Here is a 23,587-nt window from a genome sequence, read left to right on the forward strand (position 1 = left end):
TCTAATAGTGTATGACCACCCCATACACAGGCCGATAAAAGCTGCCCACAGACCAAGTAGGCAGCTTATTGGCCTGAGTGTGTGGCCATCCGACGGGCTTCCCCGATCAATATCTGGCCGAAAGTCGGCCACATCTCGATCGGCAGGTTAAAAAATCCCATCAGATCGCGGCCACATCTATGCGTGTGTGCAGTCCCGAGTAGAGTTTTTATACCTCGAGTGAGCTCAACGTGAATTGCTTGAGTTTTCGAGCAAACCCCTCCGAAAAAACTTGAACATAATGAAGGCTATTAACATCTTCAGTTGGCCATTGACTTCTTCATCACCTCGACAGGTCTTAGATGGTGTATTTTCGGATTTGAGCTATTTCTGGGTCTGGGTATAATAAATCTCAAAAAATTCTTTTATTTATTTTTTTTTAAAATCTGAAAGATTTATTTTTTGACCAAAAACATAAACTCATACTTGAATTTTCCTGGAAAATACAGCCTGATCTTTAATGAATCTGCCCCTAAGTGTTAGCCTTTATTATAATACCTACCATTATACCGCACTGAGCAAACCTTGGATTTCAGTTAAAAAAAGCAAAAAAACTTACAAGAGCCATTCTTAATTGTAAGTGGCATCCAATTAATTAGCTGCTCAGAAACTTTACGCTTCCTTACCTTTTAATTTTTTTTATTTTATTTCTGCGGTGGAGCATTGGGAAGGAATGCAGAAAGTCAGCCAGCTTAGCAGGTTCCCACATCATTCTGACAGCTCAAGATTAATTAGCAGCTCAGCAATAATGGAGATACATCTTCTCACCAAGGTTTATCCCTGGATAGCAGATTTATCACTAGAGTTCTGGACATAGGGGGTCTTATGAAATGAATTTAGCAAACAGAAAAGTGACTTATGGAGCAGCCCAGTAGTGAATATATTTTGACATGGGGTATATGTGTAGTGTTTGGGATTATTCTGCTGCTCAGTACAAAATGGTAGGGCTGAACTGAGTCTGTTAGTATGGATGTCTGTGTGATTTGGTTGTTAAAGGGATTCTGTCATGATTTTTAGGATGCCATTTTTATTTCTAAATTAAACTGTTTACACTGCATATAATTCACACTACCATATAGAATTTCATTCCTGACCCAACAAGTATATTTTTTTGTTGTTGTAATATTGGTGTGTAGGCAGCCATCTCAGGTCATTTTTCCTGGTAATGTGCTTTCAGAAAGAGCCAGCACTTTAGGATGGAACTGCTTTCTGGCAGACTGTTGTTTTTCCTACTTAATATAACTGAATGTGTCGCAGTGGGACCTGGATTTTACTATTGAGTGCTGTTCTTAGATCTACCAGGCAGCTGTTATCTTGTGTTAGGGAGCTACTATCTGGTTACCTTCCCATTGTTCTGTTGTTAGGCTGCTGGGGGGAGAGGGTGATATCACTCCCAACTTGTAGAACAGCAGTAGTGACTGAAGTTTATCAGAGCACAAGTCACATGACAGGGGGCAGCTGGGAAACTGACAATATGTCTAGCTCCATGTCAGATTTCAAAATAAAATATAAAAAAATCTGTTTGCTCTTGAGAAAACGGATTTCAGTGCAGAATTCTGCTGGAGCAGCACTATCAACTGATACGTTTTGAAAAAAAATATAATTTCCCATGACCGTATCCCTTTAACCTTCAACCGGGGCCTCTTGCATCTCTCTGTGCTCTCTGTGCTGTGCATAAGGAATGCATGGCTATAGATTTATTTTAATGGAATGCATTAGTATTTTATTGGAATCCATTCTTCAGTTGCTCAGGCTACAATTGATAATACCATTCTGAAAGCAGAATTTGCCCCACCTAATTGTGTTTTCCAGGGTTAAAGAAGAAGGAAAGGCTTGCAGCACTTGGGGGTGCCAAATGTTAGGCACCCCAAGTGATTGTATTGACTTACCTGAAACCCCGGGCCGGTGCTCCTATCAGGAGAAAACTGCACCGGGCCGTGGTTATACCAGTGAGCACCATGGAGCAATCTTCTTCTGTCTTCCTCCTTCTTTGCGCAGCTGCGCATGCGCAGTAGAACGAAAAGCCGAACTTTAACTAAAAAGTCGTCTATTTCGTTCAACTGCGCATGCGTCTGCCCCGGGAAATGTCAAGACAGAAGAAGACGAAAGAAGATCGATCTGTGGTGTTCACTGGTATAACCCCCGGGCGACTAAACTCCCTGAACTGCCTTCCCGCCAGCTAAAATGTAAATCGCAGGTGGGATGGCACTCGGAGCAGTTCATTTTCCGAGTTTCCCGAAAATTGCCGCACAAGGAAACTTTGGGTGACTTCGTAAAACGAATCACTCCGAGTGCCATCCCGCCAGCGGTTTACATTTTAGCCGGCGGGGAGGCAGTTCAGGGAGATTAGTCGCCTCGAAGAAGAGGAGATTTGTCGCTGGGCTAATCTCCCCGAATCTGCCTGTGTGCCCTGACCCGAACATTTACAAACTGGATTTAGCAGGATGTTATAATATTTACCGTATGCAATATATAAAAGCCGTGAATAACTTATAATATATCATTGTAAATGATGCTTTGTGGTGTCATCTTCAGTGATGTGTCCTCTGTTATAACTGCCTTATAAATGATTTACTGAAGCTTGCATAACCCATAAAATAATGCTCCCCCAGTTGAATAATATGTGGATGTTAGCCGTCACCTTGTAGTTGAATGGCTTGCTACTTTCTTCCTTTCATTTTACTATAGGAGATTATTCCTTGTGTTAACTGGCTAGGCTTTCCCCAGTTTTCAACTTTGGCTCCCGCACACCCTCTGCTAATTAGTAGAACGATACCTGGTGCACAAAGGTAGAGGATCGGCCTCATCACAAACAGTCTTCGCAGAAAGAATCCAAAGGCACACAGGTTCAATGCAAGCGTGTTTATTTGCGAAGTGCAACGTTTTGGGTCACGCCCCTTTCTCAAGCAATGACCCCGAAATGTTGCATTTCGCAATAAACACGCAAGGCAGCTTGCTTGCATTGACCCTGTGTGCCTTTGGATTCTTTCCCCAGTTTTCCCCACTAGGTGGCGCTGGGACACTGAAGCAGAGGGTACTGTTCATGAGATGTTTTTACCAAACCCACAGTAACAGAACTATTCCCCACTGAGGAACAATTGGATAAGTCATGTGCAGAACATTAAAGTTTTTAACTACACCTATAAAGCAGTGGGAAAATATAGATGATTTGCTGAAATGTGGCTTGCCTGCATTGACGATTCTTATGGGAAGCCTCATGAGGCCTGCTAGTACTGGCCATATCTGATGCTAATCTGCAGTTCCCATTGAATCTGTAGCACCATGCAGTTCCTATGATACAGGGGTCCCCAAATTTTTTTTTACCTGTGAGCGACATTAGAACATTCAGATAAAAATAGCACCGCAAGCTTATAAAATGTTCCTGGGTGGTGCAAAATAAGTGCGATAATTGGCTACTTGGTAGCCTCTATGTGGGCTGGCAGCCTATAGGAGGCTCTGTTTGGAAGTATATCTGTGTTTTATACAACCAAAACTTTCCTCCAAGCCAGGAAGGCCACTGGGAGCAATATCCAAGGGGTTGGAGAGTACCATGTTTATGAGCCACTGGTTGGGGAATCGCTGCTTTGATGAATACACAGTACTGGTAATGAAAAGCAACTTCTAATCCAATGCTCTACAATCATCTTTTTATTTTGTTGCAGTATGTTACATTTCCCTGCAGATATAGCCAGCCGCTGAGTTAAAGGAGATGGAAAGCTACCAAGGCAGTTTATTTTCAATAGATTGACCGTAATAGTGCAAGCTGGAATGCTATATTTATTCTTTAGAATGTTTTACCATAGGGAGGGGAGGAGGGAGAGAGGAGCAAACTGAGCATGCTCAAGCCCAAGCCCTGGAGGTTAAGCTGAAACCAGGAAGTGTGATACAGAAGCCCATGCATACACAATAGAAAGAAAGAAATGCTGTGTTTCTTTTGACAGAGGACTCACAGCAACATTACTTTGAGGGTTTGCTGGTGTATTTATATAGACCTTTCTAATAAAGCTTACTTAGCTTTAACCTTTCCTCCTCCTTTAAGCTGCCAAGATGTAGCCCAGCAATCTACCAGGAGACCATTTAGAAATAACCGGGCAAAAGTTCTTTACAAATCAGCAATGAGATAGATCAGTGCTTCTTGGCTGTCCAATATGTTTGGCCAACTTGCCCTAATATCTAGCTGAAATGGTTCACGTATCGGAATCCTAGGGTGCTTGCAATACATTATAGACTGAATATATCATCTGGATACAACAACCCAATCAGCGACACAAAATCCTGCACCCTGACTGTCCAAAACAAAATATAATCTCATCCCTAATTAAATCCTTTGCTGGAGACTTGCTGATTTTCCTTAGGGCCCACGATCGGATCAGCCCAATATTGCCCACCTCAAGGCGATGTCGCCAAACGAGCGGATCTCTCCATGTATGGCCACCTTAAGTCTTCTAAAAAAATTTGTTTAAACATTAGACAAATCCAACGGATCCCATACCTGTAGGTGTTTTCTAGCTTTGTTGTTGTGCCAATTAGCCAAGTCACTAGTGGGGCTTATGCACGACATAAAAAAATAAAGTGAGACAGTAGGTTAAATGTTCTATTTGCAGATGATGGCCTAAAATATGATGTGTGTTGGGTCTGGTGAACCCACACTGGGGCAAATTCACTAAAGGGCGAATTTCCACCAGCAACCGATTCACCACACTCATCGCCATTTCACCAGGCGCAAATCCGTTATCACTAATATGCAAAGTTGCGTCTCAGCAGCCGAACGCTGGCGAATTTTTATTCTCATATTGTACGAAAATTTGTTTGCAGTTTACTAGGTGAATCCTGCAAGCTTTCCTTGTTCTTACACATTGTATAAACAAATGCCATGTCTCGTCCCCCCTCATTCATTGCTCACCAGTGTGGCTTTTATTTCACATATTTATATGTGCTCTCTTTGCAGCTGCTTGTGCTTTGCTATTGTTGTGGACACAGAATTCTTTGAAAGAAACCTGCTAAATGATATAATATTTATATAATGTTGGAGGGCAGGGAAAAGGACATTAGAGTATATTGAAACCAATGCATCTTCTTTGGAATAGAAACCAGGAAAGGGAGCTTATGAGTTGTGTAAGAGCCATTTCCAAGGAGAGAAAATCCTTATGCATAATACCTTGGGGATACCAAGTGATAAATGTGGCTGTCATCCAGCAGCGACTACTCAGGCTTCTTACTGATCAAGCGGCTTCAAGATTTGATGCCATTCTGAGCCATTATGCTCATTCCAGCATCACATCTAATATCTACTGCTTCAGACATAGTGGATAGCACTACATGTTTAACTCCTAACTAGAAAGACATTTGCAGTAAATTGCTTTGCGCTGTACTGGAGGCCACAGACGTCATCTTAAGATGCCAGAATGGCTCAAGTGGGGTTTAGGGGCACTGGGAGCTGTAGCTAGCACCGGCTGAAGGGTGGTTTTTGGACAATGGGCACCAATTGGGACAATGGGAAGCTAGAATTTGCACCAGTTGGGGATGTATGTATGAGCTGAAGAGCAAGCTGAGGTGTACCACCAGACCAAGGTGGGTTGAGGATTGTGGGAGCCAGAACACAATATTTGTTGCTAAACTGATGAAGCATTCCTATGTCAGACCAATGTGTGTGTGTGTATGGGGTATCTTTACCCCTTATCATGATATTGTCACCCACATGTCATAAACCAGCAATTCAGCAAATCTGCCATCCGATTTTAAAAATATATTTTGTGGATATATTATATATGTATATATTAAGGCCTGTTTAAAAGCACTGTCACACGGTGCTACTTGTCGCCCACTATTTGCTCCGGCTAAAAAAACACCATTGGCTTCAATGCCCTACCCTATAAAATACTGAGAATTGTCTCTCCTAGAGCACTCAAATCAGGTAATCATTCAAAAACACCTTCTTATGCATTTTTGAGCGATTATGGAATTTGAGTGTTTTAGTAGAGACACAATTTGAGGTTTTGTAGCTGCCACAAATTACGAGCGACAAGTATCACATTGCCCTCATATAGAATATATATGTATATGTATGTATATATATATATATATATATATATATATATAAATATATATACACACACTCTTTTTGGGGCTCTGTACAGGTGTAATGTTTGGAGCCCTAAAGTGTCATTTACCGCACTGCAGTGTGCAAAGTGCACTATTGGCCTTAATCTCTCACAATGTAGTTTTCCCCCTTAATTTCACAATCACGCAGTCACCATGAGGAGTGGGTGACCCGGTGTTCAGCATACGAGTGACATGTGCACCCAGGTCTTTTGGTTCAACTATGCTGCGACAATTGATGTCAGCCATTGTGGAACCCTGAAGCAACTGTCTGCTTTGGAGGTGGTGGTACTTTCTGGGTTCCCACAGTGGCTTGCGTCAGTCGTAATGTGTGTGACATATGTTATATACAGGTATTGGATCTGTTACCCGGAAACCCGTTCTTCAAAAGTTCAGAATTATGGAAAGTCCGTCTCCCATAGACTCAATTTTATCCAAATAATCCACATTTTTTAAAAGTATTTCCTTTTTCTCAAGAACAAAACAGTACCTTGTACTTGATCCCAACTTAAATTTCATTAATCCTTATTGGAGGCAAAATGTTAACATGATTTTCTAGTAGATCTAATGTATGAAGAACCAAATTACAGAAAGATCTTTTATCCAAAAAAACACTGATCATTCTGCACAACAGGTCCAATACCTGTATTTAGTGCAGCATACACATATAAATATATTTTATTCTTTATAATAATCCTTGCTTTGCTGGTTATATGTACAGGTATGGCATACATTATCCGGAAACACATTATCCAGAAAACACTGCATTACGGAAAGGCCAACTCCTATAGAATTTTATCCAAATAATCCAAATTTTTTCTTCTTTGTAATAATTAAACAGTACCTTGTACTTGATCCAAACTAAGATATAAGTAATCCTTATTGGAAGCAAAAGCAGCCTATTGGGTTTATTTAATGTTTACATGATTTTCTAGGTATGAAGATCCAAATTACGGAAAGATCCATTATCTGGAGAACCCCAGGTACCACGCATTCTAGATGATGGGTCCCATACCTGTATGTGTATATATAATGCGTGTGTGTAAAGGAGAGGTAGGCTGATAGTTGTGCTCAGTATTTATTCATGCAGTGGCACACACTTTTATTTGCCATTCTCGTGTTTCAGTAACAACATTCTTGTTCTCAGCAGAATAAGAGAGATTTAGAACTTGTGCTAATCTAATTTCCTAGATTGTTAAAATACCATGGATAGGTTTGTGGTTAACTCAGTAATCGCTGTTCCCTGAACTAATAAACACCTCTATTGGCCTCCGAGTTTATTGCGCTCCAAGTAGTTATTAACTCATAAACTATACATGTTCAATTCCCAATACAATTATGGGCAGAATTGCCCGAGTGAAATGTGCAAACTGCTAAAATGTAGGACTGAAATCTATCAGCCCTGTGACTTGCTGAGTTTGAATTCCCTCTGTGAAATATTTAGCATTCATTGCACGCGTTTTTACTGGCTTTGGAAGCACCATGTGAGCTGTTTGAGTCCTCTGGATCTCCACAGGTTAATAGGTTTGCTCTGCATCTTTCCTTGGGTATTGACTTGAATACATGTGTGTTTTTCTATAAGATTTTGGGGAAGACCAACCAAGTACAGTTCATGTGTTGCCTTTTGATAACCTTTTTACTGCAGTTGCTGTGCACTGTTTGTGCATGGACATGTGCTAGCATTGGGTGCAAGATACTAAAAATTCGGCCATTCCACTACTTATCCATTGGGATGAATGTTAAAGGAAAAGTTATAACTTGTGTGTATCTCTAAAAAGTGTTAATTTAGGCACGACTCAAATAGGCACACTGGCAGACTTTTTGCCATTCTATCTGCAATAAAGGGGATAGAAAATAGAAATATATATATATCCAACTGTATGCTAGTGCACTCCAAAAACGTAACCATGCCTGGGTGCTCGTTATAAGTATAAAGTTGGCCATAGACGCAAAGTCACCAAACGAGTGGATCTTTCCCCGATATGCCATTAACGAGCATGGCTATATCGGGGGTAATCTGAACGTTCAGCCGTATGGCCGAACGATCAGATTACGATGCGCAGTGGGCTCTGGCGGGATCGGTCGGGTCTAAATCAAACCTGTCCGATCGACCAAACGACCGTTCTCCGCCGGACGAAAGATGGCACTCTCCACACACGATACGAAAATCGTACAAATCCTCGATTCGTACGATAGGATCTGTACGTCTATGGCCAGCTTAACAATAAGAGGTATATTTATCAAAGGTCGAAGTTAAAAAAAACTTCGAACTTCGAATTCAAAAAGACTAACCGAATGGTGGTCGAAGTTTTTTGGGGTCGAAGAAATGCTACTTCGTACGATTCGAAGTAGCTCTACTTCGATTCAAAGTTTTTTTTCGACCTTCGATCTCTCAAACTCCCCCAATTGCCTCCATACAGGTTCTAGGAGGTCCCCCATAGGCTAAAAAAGCACTTCTGCAGCTTTTAGGTGGCGAATGTCGAAGTCATAGTTTTAAAGAGACAGTACTTCAAAAAAATTTGACCTCAGGATTTCGAAGTTTTTTCAAATCGAAGTTGGACTATTCCCTAGTCGAAGTACACAAACAATAGCTTGAAATTCAAAGTTTTTCAATTCGAAACTTCACCTCGACCTTTGATAAATCTGCCCCTAAATATATATCAACAGCATAGAAAAAAAACACACTCACAGGACTTTAATAGAGCAAAGAAAAATCTATTTATTTCAACGTTTCGGCTCACAACTTAAGCAGTCCTCAGGAAGATATATATATAAAATTAATATAGTCCTAATGGATAAGATAAGGGCATTGATTAGTGTTTTGGCTGTTGTTTGTGAAAGAAACGGGCATATCTAGGCTATATTGCGGAGAAAGAAACGTCAGGTTTTGGCAGTTAATTAATATGATTATAGAAGGAGAGGGACTGGTCAAAGATGACCCCTAAGCAGCATGCTGAGTTAACCGGGTTAATATCAATAGTAATGGTATATGTATACATATATAACAAACAAGGAAAAGTTGTGCTCACCACTAATTTTTAAAACCATTAGGCGGGGGTGCAATGAGGCTGTGACGACAAAATACATATAGTCAAATACAAGAGTCCTCTGCACTCAACCCATTATCAATATATTTAAGACAGAGACATTTTGTGCATACTGTTTCTAAAAAATGCCTTACCCTTTAAACAAAACAGGGATTGTTTGTCCATATATTGCAATATATTTAAGCTGGCCAACTACGTCAAAGTCATCCCATATCTGGCCAGTCCTACGCTCAATTTTCATCTGATTCATTAAGAATTCTATTGCTTCATTATACATTTTACAAAGGGACTAGGTTTTACCTGCAACTTACTAGCTGCTTTCAAAGTAAAACTCCCAAACTTGGCTGCCCTTTTATTAGACACCAGTGGGATCACCTGACTATAGTTGGGAAGGGTGGGAGCTACAACATAGAGCTGGTCACTGCTCTTGTATAACTATAACAAACAAGGGAAAGTTTTGCTCACCACTAATTTTTGATGAAAATTAAACATAGGACTGGCCAGATATGGGATGACTTTGACGTAGTTGGTCACGTGTATGTGTGTGTGTGTATAGAGAGAGAGAGAGAGAGAGAGAGAGTGTCCAAAGAGGTGCACACCTTCCCTGTAAGTAACTGCCCAGGTGCTGGTAAACCGAATAGTATTATATTGTAACAAAAAACTGCACTCACAGGACTTCAAAAGAAAGCCGCAAAGGCTGTGATTTATTGATCCGACGTTTCGGCTACAACTCTAGCCGTCCTCAGGAAGAAAGGAGGACGGCTAGAGTTGTAGCCGAAACGGATCAATAAATCACAGCCTTTGCGGCTTTCTTTTGAAGTCCTGTGAGTGCGTTTTTTTGTTACTATATATATATATATATATATATATATATATATATATATATATATATATATATATATATATATATATATATATAAAACCTGGTTAACGCAGCACGCTGCTTAGAGGTCATCTTTGACCAGTCCCTCTCCTTTCCTAATAATATTAATAATACTGCCAAAACCTGTCGTTTCTTCCTCCGCAATATAGCCTAGATACGCCCGTTTCTTTTACAAACAACAGTCAAAACACTAATCCATGCCCGTATGTGTATATATATATATGTTTGTTTTTGTTTTTTAAGAATTTGCTTGTGGGATACTTTATCTTTTTTGATGCCAGTTGTCTCCTGAAGAGACAGGAGGTGTCTGGCAGACTTTTCCATCTTCTTCTATTTTGCTATTAAAATCTGACAATGAACATCCAATGTTCTAAGCAACAGCAGCGTTGGACTGGCGGGTTGGAGGTCCACTGGGTTTCCACCCGCTCCAGGCCCCCCTACAGACTCCCACCTCAACTTCAACCCCTCCGGGCCCCCATGCAAACCTTTCTTGTAGATGCGGCGAGATCAGGGCTAAAAATAGGTGCTGGTTTGGACTGGCAGGGCCCACGAGGTCCAGGACCCAATTGGTTTTTATCCCGCGTCCCACCGGCCCAGTCTGACCCTGAGCAACAAATAAGGTTGCACTAGGGGAGTGGGATTGGACAGGAACATGGAACCAGACAGAAGGATCTATTTTTGTAATTCAACTTGATGTGTGTTGAAGGATTGAATATATAGCGTGGAACAGTGGGGTAAGGTATGTTAGATGAAGTAGTGCATATGATTTTAAACATCTGTAGCTTTGGACCGGCTGCTGCACAGGGATTCATCTGTTACTTGTTCTCCTAACAAACCAGGTTTCTTTCAACTGGCGACAACATAATGCGGTTTGGAGAAAGTGTTCATGTCATTTTTGATGTAAGTCGTTCTAAATTGGAATTGTCTGATGTTTATTTGCGGGTAATAGCGGCTAAATTGTGTATTGCTCTAAAGTTACAGTAATCCTTTCTTGGCACCGTCCGCCGTACAGTATACGATCCGCGGGGCTATAAATCAGCAGATAATTTCTCTTGGCCTAAAATAAACGTAGCCCTTGGACGTAATTGAAGTGATTTCCCCAGCAATGGAGCAGTGTAGGGGAATAAATAGGGAGCACGCTAATGCTTTCCTCCATGTGCCAGTTGTTAAGTGCTTGTTTACATGAAGTTATCATAACACATTTTCAGGATTTCATGGCTCTGTTTAATGTTTTAGTTAATGTGAACAACTGAACACCCATAAGGAATCCCAGCTGGTTGGATTTATGCAGCTTTTGACCGTCGTTTTCAATTAGCATGGTTTGTTAAGCCATTGTGATAATTGGTATGTTAATCGCAAGCCCTCTTCCCCCCCCCCTCCTTCTAATATTTTGGGTATTTTTTTTTTTCCTTTTTCAAAATGAAAAACTTCCATTTCTGAGGTTTGTGAATCAATTCACGGCTGGCACAGCGCCAGCGTTTCCTCGCGTCCACGGCACGCTTAGAAAAATGCACTCGCTCCCCTAAGTGCTCGGTGAATCCGTGATGATTAATTCTTCTCATTATTTTGCTGCAAATTCTCCTGACCCTTCCATGATTATTCGATCACCCACTTAGAGTACATGCATATTCATATTGCCCCCGTGTCTGCTGCACCCGCCTGCTCTCCCCCCTTATTTAGCTGCGGCCCAAGCTTGGTGCAGTAATTGAGCTGCAGTAGATTGATTGCTCTGGGGAGCTGTAAGGCCTTTAAAGGTGAAAACATATCAGTCCTGTTAATTAGGAGACAAAGCTCTGGTGGCAAGTTCGGCAGTCAAATGCTTCCACTGTTGAAGTGAGGAGAACAATGATGAGATCCTGTAGCATGAACCTTGTTTACTTTTCTGGATGTTATTTAGATCCCACTATACCCCCTTCCTTCCCATCAAAAATCAGATGAGAGAAAATAGCTTTAAAGGAAAAGAGCCGCCTATATAAGACCTGCACATATTTCTTTCTTCTATTTACATAAAGTAGGGCAAAGAATTTTCCAAAGGGGACGAATTAAAACATGGTTTATGTTTGGTATGAAAACAAACCTTACTGGAGTTGATGGGTATGTTCTTAAAGGGGTTGTTCACCTTCCAAACACTTGGGGGTTATTAACTAAACTCCGAATACAAAAATCATGAATTTTTCGGAATTGATTAAACCCAGAGGATGAAAAAGAATGAATCTGAAAATCCGCCATCTCAAACCTGTTGAGGCTGCATTTAAGTCAATGGGAGAAGTCCCAATGATTTTTTGATGTCCGCTGGATTTGTGAAATACCCCAAAGTTTACGGGAATAAATCTGAATTTTCGGGTGAAAAAATTAGGGTTTTTTTTACCTAGAATACCTAGAATTTATGAAAAACCAAGAATGTAAAAAAACTTGAATTAATGCAATCGGGGGATGTAGGGGGGGGGACTCGAATTGATTGATTTATCAGTGAAAAAAAACTTGAATAGCTCAAATTTATCTAGTTTTCACAAGCAAACCACCAAAAAAAAACCCCCAAAAATCATGAAGGATAAAAACATCTTCAAATGGTTAAAGGGACCTTTACATTGACTTCTACGTGACCTTGACAGGTTTTAACTGGTGTATTTTCGGATTTGAGCTTTTTGCAGTTTCGGGCATAATAAATCTCGAAAAACTTTTTTTTTTTTTTTTTTATCCCAAAAAATTCAAGGTTTTAATAAAAAAAAAAATAATCAGCCCTGTAGCATCAGCTTATATTACAGGCCAACCTTATTTTCCCCTAGGCTTAGCTTCTCAACAGCTGCTCAGAGCCCATTGAGCATGTGAGTGTCACAGACACTTTCCAAGATGGTGACCCCTGTGACAAGTTTGAAGTCCTGGATCATTGCTGATATTGACAAGCTGAAACTTTTAACTAATGCAGTATATAAAATGTCATTTTTAACCATACTGATTTTTAGGGTTTAGTTTAGTTCTCCCACTTCAGGTAGCGAAGGATGGAGAATTCCTAATCCTGCTCTTTTGGGTGCACTTGTGTCACACCTGCATTTTGATCTCCTGTAATTCTGCATGAGCATCAGAAAATGATATTTTTCCAATGGACTTAGGAATTCTAGGCAGGACTATAGGGTATACTTTACTAATAGGAGGTCTACTTTTAGTGATGTTGTCCCATTATGATCTACAGCCTTAAAAGCCTTGTGAGCATTCTGTTCCATGCCAAATATTACTTAATATTGATTTATAAGAATATGTATAATGTTATTTTTAACAAACTTCTATTTCTTGATAGCCTAATAAAAATCTGAATGAAAAGCAGGAAATAGGAGGGTGAATCAGACTAGCTGTTCGTTGGCAGTGTCTTGGGATCTACTGATCACCAGCTAAAAGTCTACTGGTAGATCCCGATCTACTTTTTTGACACCCCTGCTATAGGAAAATGTCTGTCTGTTTTGCTTTTATCACCCGTCTTCAGTTTCTGCTCTATGAATATCTAGTTAAGCATCAATAGCACTTCCTCCCTGCATAGATCATCACACGTGTCATCCTAGCACACGCAGTTGAAGTGCAGCGTCTCGTGTGTCTGCTACACAATGTTAGTAAGGTCACCATTAATATTTCATGTATTGTCGCAAAAGCGTGCAGCCTGTAAAAGTGTTCTTGCTATCCATTACAGTAGTGACTTCATAAGGGCTCTCTAGTTTCAGCAGTCGTAACTGAGTGGCCTTTTATCAGGATTCAAAGAGCATTCGTGTTAGTGGAGTCTGCACTCTTCCTGTTAAAAGGTTGCACTCAAAACTTAGATTTGTGCAAAGGTCACCTAGATCGTGCCCGACGTCACCGATATTTAAGGAAGTAGATTACACTCTTGCATTAAAAAAATTAAAAAGACATAAATAATGCTGTGTCCTTATGTTGTCTAATGTAATTTTCCTACCGCACACCTGTAATTCACCAGTCCTGCAATGGTGGTGCGTTCTTCCGTTGACCTGGCCGGGCCCCCTAGCAACGAACACATATAGAAACGGATACGCACATACTCGAGTTTTTCCAGTCCCCGACTGCAAAAACTCGAGTGTGTGCGGATCCATTTCTATACGGGTTCTTGTGTTGTATAAGGCAGCATTACATGGAATTATGCCCTCCTTGGCTAGAGCCTTGGAGGAATCTGTGTTGTAGTTTTTTATATTATTGTCTGTCCTGAAACTCGTACTTACATTGCTCATTTTTATTTTTCAGGCTTTCATCAACACAGCAAAAGAGATCTATGAAAAGATTCAAGAAGGCGTGTTTGACATCAACAACGAGGTAACTTACATGAAAGTTCAAGATATAGACATTTCCAGCTATTTGTGTATTTTGGCTGTAGTTGGGGATGTGTGGATTACAGAAACCTGAAGCTCTCAGGTACAGCGAGATTAATGGCTACTACAGGTATGGGATCTGCTATCCAGAATGCTTGGGACCTGGAGTTTTCCAGATACTGGATCTTACTATAATTTGGATCTTCATACCTTAAGTCTACCAGAAAATGATGTAAACAATGAAAAAAAAAAAATAGGCTGGTTTTGCTTCCAATAAGGATTTAAAATATATTAGTTGGGAACAAGTACAAGGTACTGTTTTATTAATACAGAGAAAAAAGGAAAATCTGGATAAAATGGAGCCTATAGGAGATGGCATTTCCATAATTCAGAGCTTTCTGGATAACGGGTTTCCGGATAATGTATCCCATACCTGTACTTCTAGTGGCTCAGAATTTGTTTTTGTGGACTTGTGCATGGAGTCTGAAGGTGAGTGGGATTGCTACTTTCTGATCAACTGCTGCTTCTCCATTTGACTCCCAAAGAAAGTCTTCAGTTGGGTAGGAGGGGGACTGCAGTGGAGCACGTCATGAAGCCATGGGTCAACCGCATCCTTCAGGCATTTGTATTACATGAACAAATATCGGCAAGCTTTCCATATGCATTGCCAGACAATGGCCACATCTGAAGATCATACAAATGGGACATGGTTGAGTAGAATTCTGGGGCTACTTTATGTCCTTCAAAGGATTCTTAAGACCAGCCCAACACAGAATATACGCTACCAGTGGTCCCCAACCAGTAGCTCGTGAGCAACATGTCGCTCTCCAACCCCTTGGATGTTGCTCCCAGTGGCCTTAAAGCAGGTACTTATTTTTGAATTCCAGGCTCAGAAGCAATTTTAATTGCATTAAAACTAAGTATAGTGCCAAGTAGAGCCTCCTGTAGGCTGCCAGTCCACATAGGGGCTACCATATAGCCAATCACAGCCCTTATTTGGCACCCCAAGGGACTTTTTCATGCTTGTGTTGCTCCCCAACTCTTTTTACATTTGAATGTGGCTCATGGGTAAAAAAGGTTGGGGACCCCTGCGCTAGACTCATAGTTTTATGGGTATCATTTTGATCCCCATGTTTACTAGCACCGTACAGTGCAGCGAGATCAATAGGTTGCATCATATAAAGGGGTAAACTCAGTGGCGTAACTAGTTGTTACTGGGCCCCATAGCAAATTCAATTTAGGGCCCCAAAATATTTATAAGTTGGCCTATTTTACCAAGATATATTAAAATTGCTAATTAATTAGGGTCTCACTGGGCCCCCTACACTCCTGGGTTCCCTGCAACCGCAGGGTCTGCTTCCTCTATAGTTACGCCCCTGGGTAAACTATTGATCTGAAAAATGTGAATATTAGTCAGAGCTAGGCCAATGGCCTTTTCATCCCAAAGCAAGTGGTGGGCACCTGACTTCTTATATGTAACATTGGCACCTTCATAGTTCAACCACACCATTACTCCCCTGTCTGGAAGAGTGTGTGGCAGACAGAGCCTCTGACAAGGCTAAAGAGAGAAGTGATGGTCTCTACTACATACTCCTAGCTCCGGCCCTGCTCAGTACACTTGATTTAGGAAAGCAGTTTATTTTTTCAGGCAGTAATGAATGCCTATTGGACAAGCGCTATGAGCCAGATTTTGAGGATTTCAAACCAAGTCCAATTTGAAGGTCAGTGAGGGTGAGCACTAATTTACTGTCCCAGATAAGTTTATAACAATATTAACATCAATTAAATATTCTTTTGGGAATATTCTCTCAGAATAGGGGCATAGTTTGGTTTCTTTTCTTGGATGAGAGGATTAAGTATAACTTTGTAGACTTTTAGATGATTCCTAGTGCAAGCAAACGACCACAAGGAGGTGCCGTTGAGAAGCATTTTTTTCTAAGATGTCCATGAGGTTTCAGCGGGTCAGGAGCTGCAGACACTGGCAGAGCATTGTGGGAAATCTCTATCAGCCCTGCAGCTGCTTACACTACATGTGGCCTGCGTGTAAATGGAGGACTTCAATTTCAAGCACTAGTTGTTTCTAAAGCCCAGATACCGCAAGGGTCGCCACCTGGCTCAGTTCCGACTGTTGCCGGATTTGTTTCTCTTTTGTTTACCCTCTTCTGTTAGAGAAGGTTTGGCTGCTGGATTGGATCATTAACAGTTTGCCGAATGTCCAAGTTTTCTATCCAGCAGAGTGTATTGTGCTGACACAGACCTTTGAAGTTCCTTTAAAAATGCAGAATTATTCTCATTTTTATTGTTGGGTTAATATTGACCCTTCAGCTATTTTGTTGTCTTGGGTGAACCTGACCAGTTGGTGTTATTGAACAGTTTGAGTTTGTTGGGTATTTGTTTTATATAACACCAAACCATGTAATGGCTGCTCTTAATGTATCCTAAAGGGACAAAGAATGTCCTATACTGTATGTTATTATTATGACTTGTTTGCTTTATTTTCCCATAAACTGGATGTGTAGCATGAAAACATATATTATTCTGCTTACGCTTACTGAGCGGGAGCTGCCATAATGATGTCTCTGCACAGATACACGTCAATCGATATGTAAAACATTCCACAATTACTGGGTCAGTTAAAGGAGAACTAAAGTGTATCAAAGATTTAGGCTAAAAAAGCTGCATATTATGTTTTGGGGTTCTCTACAAGCCCAAGGCAATCTTGTAAGTAATAAAGATATGTGTCTGTGAAGATCCCCCCCCCCCAGTAACTTTCCATCTTCTTTTCTTCTGATTCACTGCACATGCTCTGGGCTGCTGTCACTGACAGCTTTGGGGCCAACTTACAATATACTGTATATAAAGAATGTAAAAGTCAAAATACAAGGCTGATTAGAAATTTGTTCAGATTCACATCATACGGCAGCTCGGAAACCAGTGCAGTTTACATCAGAATTTCATAATCAGCCCTGTAGCATCAGCTTCCATGACACATGAACCTCATTTTCTGCTTGATAATTAGTGACGACCCCTAAGCTTAGCTTCTCACCAGCTGCCCAGAGCCCACTGAGCATGTGCGTGTCACTGACACTCCTAACATAATCCAGGATGGTGAGATTCAGTAACTTTAGGCTGGTGCAATACGTTCAGTATATAAGAAATGGCATTTCTAACCCTGTTTAGTGTCTGGTGGGGGGGGGGGTTTGGGCCTCTGTGTACTTGAAATGCTATAGCCTATTTTGACTTTAACTCCAGACCTGGTTTTCACGCTTAGACTTATACCAAGGCATGGGTATATAGCAGCTAAAATTGGCCATGGACAAGTCACCACAGTGTGCGGACTCTGCAGACCATCAGCAGCATATTGGCCCATGTATAGTTCCCTCAGGACTGGAGTCAGACAGATATCAGGCAGGTTAGAAAGACTCATTTGGCAAGAGTTGCATTGGTACACTGATGTTGTCCTTGCCCATTGGATCCCTGTGGTGACACAGAACAATCTAATCTTTGCCCTCCCCCCTCCCCCAGGCCAGTTTTTGGATCAACCCCAATTTGGACCTATGCAAGGTGACCTTGCCAAATGACTGCACCACATGTAGCCACCAGACCTCATGGCTTCTCCTCCTTTATTGGACCATAAAATAAAACCTTCTCAACACCCCTATAATGTGTATTAAACAAAGTAAAATGTAACTTTGCTTCCAGTGTCTTTATGAAATCATTTGCAGCTGTGTGTCCATCTGTCTTGCTGTTTGGGTGAGTGCCGTCCCTGTTTAAAGGCTTTTCCTCTGCCCTCTCCACCCCAGGGTCCTGCTTCGGCACACTCTTAAAGGAGAAACAAACTCTAAATAAAAAAAAAACTCCTACCCCTAACCCTAAATAGCCCCCCCCCCCCCCGGGGCAAATGCCCCTAACTCTTTACTTACCCCTCCGTGCAGATTCTGTCCAGCAGAGTTCACGGGCACCATCTTCAGCTGCTTCGGTAATCTTTGGAATGAGACCGTCGCTTCGGCAATTTCCGTGAGTTTCGGCCCATGCGCAGTTGTCAGAAAATTGCTCCAACTGCGCATGCGCCGATACACCAGTCTCATTCCGAAGATTACCGTAGAGAAGAAGATGGCGCCCGTGAACTCCACTGGACAGAATCTGCACAGAGGGCGGCACCTCCTCTCCTAAGTGTAACAGTCTGATCCTCCCCCCTCCGTGTAACAGTCTGTGGCCCCTCATGTAACAGTCTGATCCCCCGTATAACAGTCTGATGCCCCCTCCCTCTCGTGAAACAGTCTGATTCCCCCCCCCTCCTGCCAGATCACAGTGCCTGCCTTGTTCCCATTTCCCTGCCACCTCACTGACCACATCCCCAGCGTCTGTGCATCTCTCCCTGCTATTATCTCATTCTCTTTGTCCTGCCCAGTGAATGTGGATATGACACTTGGTGGGGGAGGGGGGATCAGACGTTATTCAGAGTCACTAATGCGAATATAAAAAGCTTTTGGAAAGTTGAGCAGGCCGTGGCTCATTTGTTCCTTGTTCCTCTGCGGTTTCATACAGCACCTGACTGTGCCGCTCCCATTGCCGTCTGATGGGAGAACTGGACCTCTGTGCTCCTCGCTTGGTTCCGAGCCAACACTTACTTGCTGCCAGCCTATAGGCCAAAAACCAGCCAGCCACAGGGCATGCTTTTCATTAAAGAGAAGTCAACGAAAGCACTGAAACCACTGAATCAGCTGCAGTCAATAAGGAACCCCTGCCAGAAACCCCACGGCTACTACAGTCGCAGAACAACTGCCAAGCGCTATAAATCTGACATTTACTGTGACGCAAAGTTTCCTTAAGAGCTTATTCTCTGAAAGCTACTGTATTCCTCCTCCCCCCCCCTTTAAAGTGCTGTATTCTTAGGTAGAATCCACTCGAGGGAGCAAGCGTTAAGATATAAGTGTGATCTTGATGAATGAAAGGAGCTGCACCGTGTGTGGGTTGCTGGCCGGCTGCCATGTCTTTGGGGAGCTTAGAAATTATTGATGACACAGAACACTCGTATGCCTCCCCTCTCCAACGCTCATTCAGCATAGAAAGGGAACACACTATGGGAAGTGGGGAAATCTTTATATTAATTCTCCTCTGAGCCTGCCTGTGTTGATATGGGTGACACACGGACAGCGGGATTTCTCATATCTCATATATTATTCCTCTCCGTACACTTTATATGGATCTATGTGGAGTGGTATTCGTCTTTTATACACATGTTCATGATAGAGTTTCACTCAAAGTAAAACTCTATATTGTAAGGAACAACAACCTTAGAGGCGTTTCAGAGGTGGTTAGAGAGGTTACCCCTCTATTTCAAGATTGGCGCATCTCTTCTATAGAAATGTATCTTTAGATAAGTGGCCCAATACCCAGTAACACTGCAGGATTTATTATTATTATTATTATTCAGTCGCTGCAGATTTTATAAGGCTCGCCTTGAACGTGTTCATACTAATGAGCCTCGAATAGTAACCAATTGTGTTTTGTTGGTAATTAAAGGGGAAGTCAACACAAACTTTTTGAAAAGTAAACATAATTTCAAGCAATTTTGTAATATGCATCAATTAAAAAATATTCAGACTTTTCATGACTTTCAATGGTTTAGAACAGTGATCCCCAACCAGTAGCTCGTGAACAACATATTGCTCTCCAACCCCTTGGATGTTGCTTTGTGTCCTCAAAACAGGTGCAAGTATAGTGCCAAGTATAGAGCCTCTTGTAGGCTGCCAGTCCACATAGGGGCTACCATATAGCCAATCACAGCCCTTATTTGGCACCCCAAAGGACTGTTTCATGCGTGTTGCTCCCCATCTCTTTTTACATTTGAATGTGGCTCACTGGTAAAAAAAAAAAGTTTGGGGACCCCTGTTTTAGAACATTTCCTAAATCTAGCCCCCTGCTTTCTTGTTGATCTGTTTGACTACTTTGCTGAGCTGGCTGACTACTGTTACTTTGTATCAACAGCCATCTGTCCTTAGACTGCATCCTCCAAACCCCACAATTCCCTGCACACATGATGTCACTAAGAAAAGGGACATCATAGTGCAATGCATTGTGGGTTATGTAGTTCCTGCATGCTGTCTGTAAGAACTTGTTACAATTTGTAACATCTGTGTTTAGACTCTCCTTCCCTGCCAGGATTTAAAATGATGCAGAAAGAGAAAAACTGGATTTCAGCATAGAAAATGGCATTTATTCATACTTTTTGAAGAAACTGTGATGGGTATATTAGGGGTTTCTGTGTTATGTTTCCGACTTTATCAAATCTTTTTTGGAAGCCTTGAGTTCCCCTTTAAATTCTATTTTCTATTATAACAGGCAAATGGCATTAAAATCGGACCACAACATTCAACACCTGGTGCGCCCGGATCACATCTCGGAGGACAGCAGGCTGGCGGCGGATGTTGTTGAACCCATTTTCCCTCTGAAGATCCAAGATGGGCGATTTGCTTGTTCATAGGCTTATTTACTTGTTCTTATACGGCCTCCTTCTACCTTCAAATCCTTCCCCCCCCCCGGCCTTCCCTCCCCAAAATTTCGATGTTCACTTTAAAGACAGATTTCGGAAATTGTATTCATGCGGTATCTATTTGCTTTTTGATTTCTAGGTCTGTCGATTGTAATTTTGTTTAACTGTTGTACTGTACCCTTGACTAAAACTGAATTGTATTAAACACTAAAATGTATCCGGGCAGTTGAATCGGTTGTTTAGGTAGGCATCCCACCTTTTAAATAAGGTTTAAATGAGAATGATGCTTATTTAATTCTAAATGGATTCAATTTATATACTTGTTGTTATATCAACCTTTTCCAGCTCTCGGGCATGCCAATATTCTAGCAGTCAGTAATCCTGGTGACAATACAAGTGTGACATTATGCTGAGCCTCACCACTTGTACCACTAAACCATTTCCAGGACTCCTTTTACGCCTTTCGGAGGGTTTTGGCCTTGGGCGCAGCCTTTGTAAATGTTTTCACATTGATAATAGATCCACCCGTGGCCTTTCATCTGTTGTCAAGCTAAAGCTCCCCACAACCACTATACGTATAAGGCGAAATATCGCGAAAATGAAAATTTTATATAATTATCGTCAAACTGAAATACAAAACTTTCTAAATACAATCCGTTAAATATTCTGCATCATTTCTGAAATAATCAAGTTTATCTTCACTGTTTCTCTTCGTTCTGTCTTCATTCAGGAGTTGTCTGTCAGATATTCATGGACAGTTCGATCCAATATATCTTAAGGATATTCTTAATATATATTCTTAATATATATATATATATATCTTAATATATATTAAGGATCTTCATTTCCTAGCAGATGAATTAGAGCTCACTCAAATAACTGATTCCAGTACAAACAAAATCTAACAAAATAACTGCCTTTTGCACAAATTCTGCATGTAGAGAGACTGGCGAATTCTGGTGATTTTAAAGGACAAGTAACATCAATTATTTTTTTAAAAAATTCGTTATTATACAACGAAAAAAAAAAACACAAAGACAAATTAAACTTTGAAATCGCTAAGTCTTTATTAAGAAATAACTTTTCGAAACTCCGCTTGCGCTCCTTTTCAGAAAGGACAACAGGGTGATGATCCATCATGCGGTGCTCGATTTCTCCTCCCTGGCTTTCTCCTATAAGGAAGACGGAGGAGAAATCGAGTGTCGCATGATGGATCTCCTTTTCTGAAGAGGAGCACAAGCAGAGTTTTGTAAGTTATTTATTAATAAAGACTTAAGTTTAATTTGTCTTTGTGGTTTTTATTGTTGTATATGAACAAATGTTTTTTAAAAAAAATTGGATGTTACTGGTCCTTTAATAGAGTGAGCTCTAATACATCTTCTAGGCAAAAGAAGATATATTGGATCATTCATCTGACACCCAACTCCTGAATGAAGACAGAATGAAGAGAAACAGATGCTGAGAGAGGAATAGTGAAGATAAACTTGATTATTTCAGAAACGGTACAAATTTTTTTTTATTGATTGTATTTAGAACGTTTATTATTTCAGTATGATGAAGCGAATATTACTTTTTTATTTTGGGGATAGTTGCCCTTTAAAAGCAGCTCAAGAGCATGGTGTGGGGGGGAGTAAGGTCAGGGCATAGCTCTGATTAATGCAGTCTTATTAATGATGGGGGCCCAGCCTTTTGCCTAATTCTCATCCTGATAATGTCACGAGACTTTCTCGAACAGAGAACAGAATAACAAATGTATTCATGTACAAATAAAATTCCTATTTATTTTGAAATGGAGTCTCAAAATACAATAGATAGATGATATAAGCATTGTTTGACTCTGTATTTACAGTTGTATATTGTACAGTTTTTCCATCTTGTAAATCTGGGGAGCGCATTATACCCTACAAGCAGGATACAGCGAATCAGTCGGGCGCATTTATCCACATTGGGCAAATTTGCACCGGGGCAGTAACTCAGCAACCAATCAGTGATTAGAATTTGTATTTTTCCAACCAGCTGCAGGTAGAACAATGAAAGCCAAAATGTTGGTTGCCATGGGTTACTGCCCAGGTGCCAACTTGGCCAGCATTCATAAACACAAGCATAGTAATTCCAGAAGAAGCTTCTTTTCCAGGGGGTTTAAGCGCTTGGCTCCTGCTTTTATCGCCGTAAGAAACAATTGCAGAAATGCTGACTGTCCCAGGCTGCCATAAAATGATACATTTTTTTTTAAAATACAGTGTTCAGTGAATTTTACTGTATTGTCGTGTTTCATTTGGTGTTTGTGTGATTTTGTCTGAATTATGTTGGGACTCCTGTACCTCACAAATCACTGGCTATATAAATGGGCTGGATTTATGCACAAATATAAAGGCTACAATGGCTATTTCTATAATAAAACTGACAGTTTATGTGGGTTTTCAACTGCACACTGTGTTTTTCAGTGATACTGACAGGTTCCAGGTTTTTGCATGAATCTGCCAGTATTGCATTTAAAAGCTTTCTGGATCTAATGGAAAGTGTTATAACTAATACCCCAGTCCCCTTGGTTACTTCCCTGTACTGGTCTCAAACAGCTTCTGTGCAAGTTATTTTAGGCTTGAGGTTGAGCAAAGACCCCATAGACTGTAGAAGCTTTTTATATCTTTCCCGTATCCCCATCAGTTCTGCAGAAACCAGGGGCCAAAGGTGGAGGTGCCGCAGTCCCTTTTAACTT

The 23,587-nt window shown here is 41.0% G+C and overlaps 1 protein-coding gene across 1 annotated transcript in view; it reads left to right on the top strand.

The window, feature by feature from the left end:
• Positions 1-21,088, top strand: part of rab2a.L (RAB2A, member RAS oncogene family L homeolog) — a gene marked incomplete in the record, with an annotated part of 54,990 nt that extends 33,902 nt beyond the window's left edge. Inside the window, 2 exon segments of the mRNA NM_001096668.1 lie at positions 14,311-14,379; positions 20,721-21,088. Coding sequence (NP_001090137.1) covers positions 14,311-14,379; positions 20,721-20,813 — 162 coding nt within the window.
• Positions 21,089-23,587: the final 2,499 nt, after the last annotated feature.

Source organism: Xenopus laevis, chromosome 6L (assembly GCF_017654675.1).
Source record: "Xenopus laevis strain J_2021 chromosome 6L, Xenopus_laevis_v10.1, whole genome shotgun sequence".
Lineage (NCBI taxonomy): Eukaryota > Metazoa > Chordata > Amphibia > Anura > Pipidae > Xenopus > Xenopus laevis.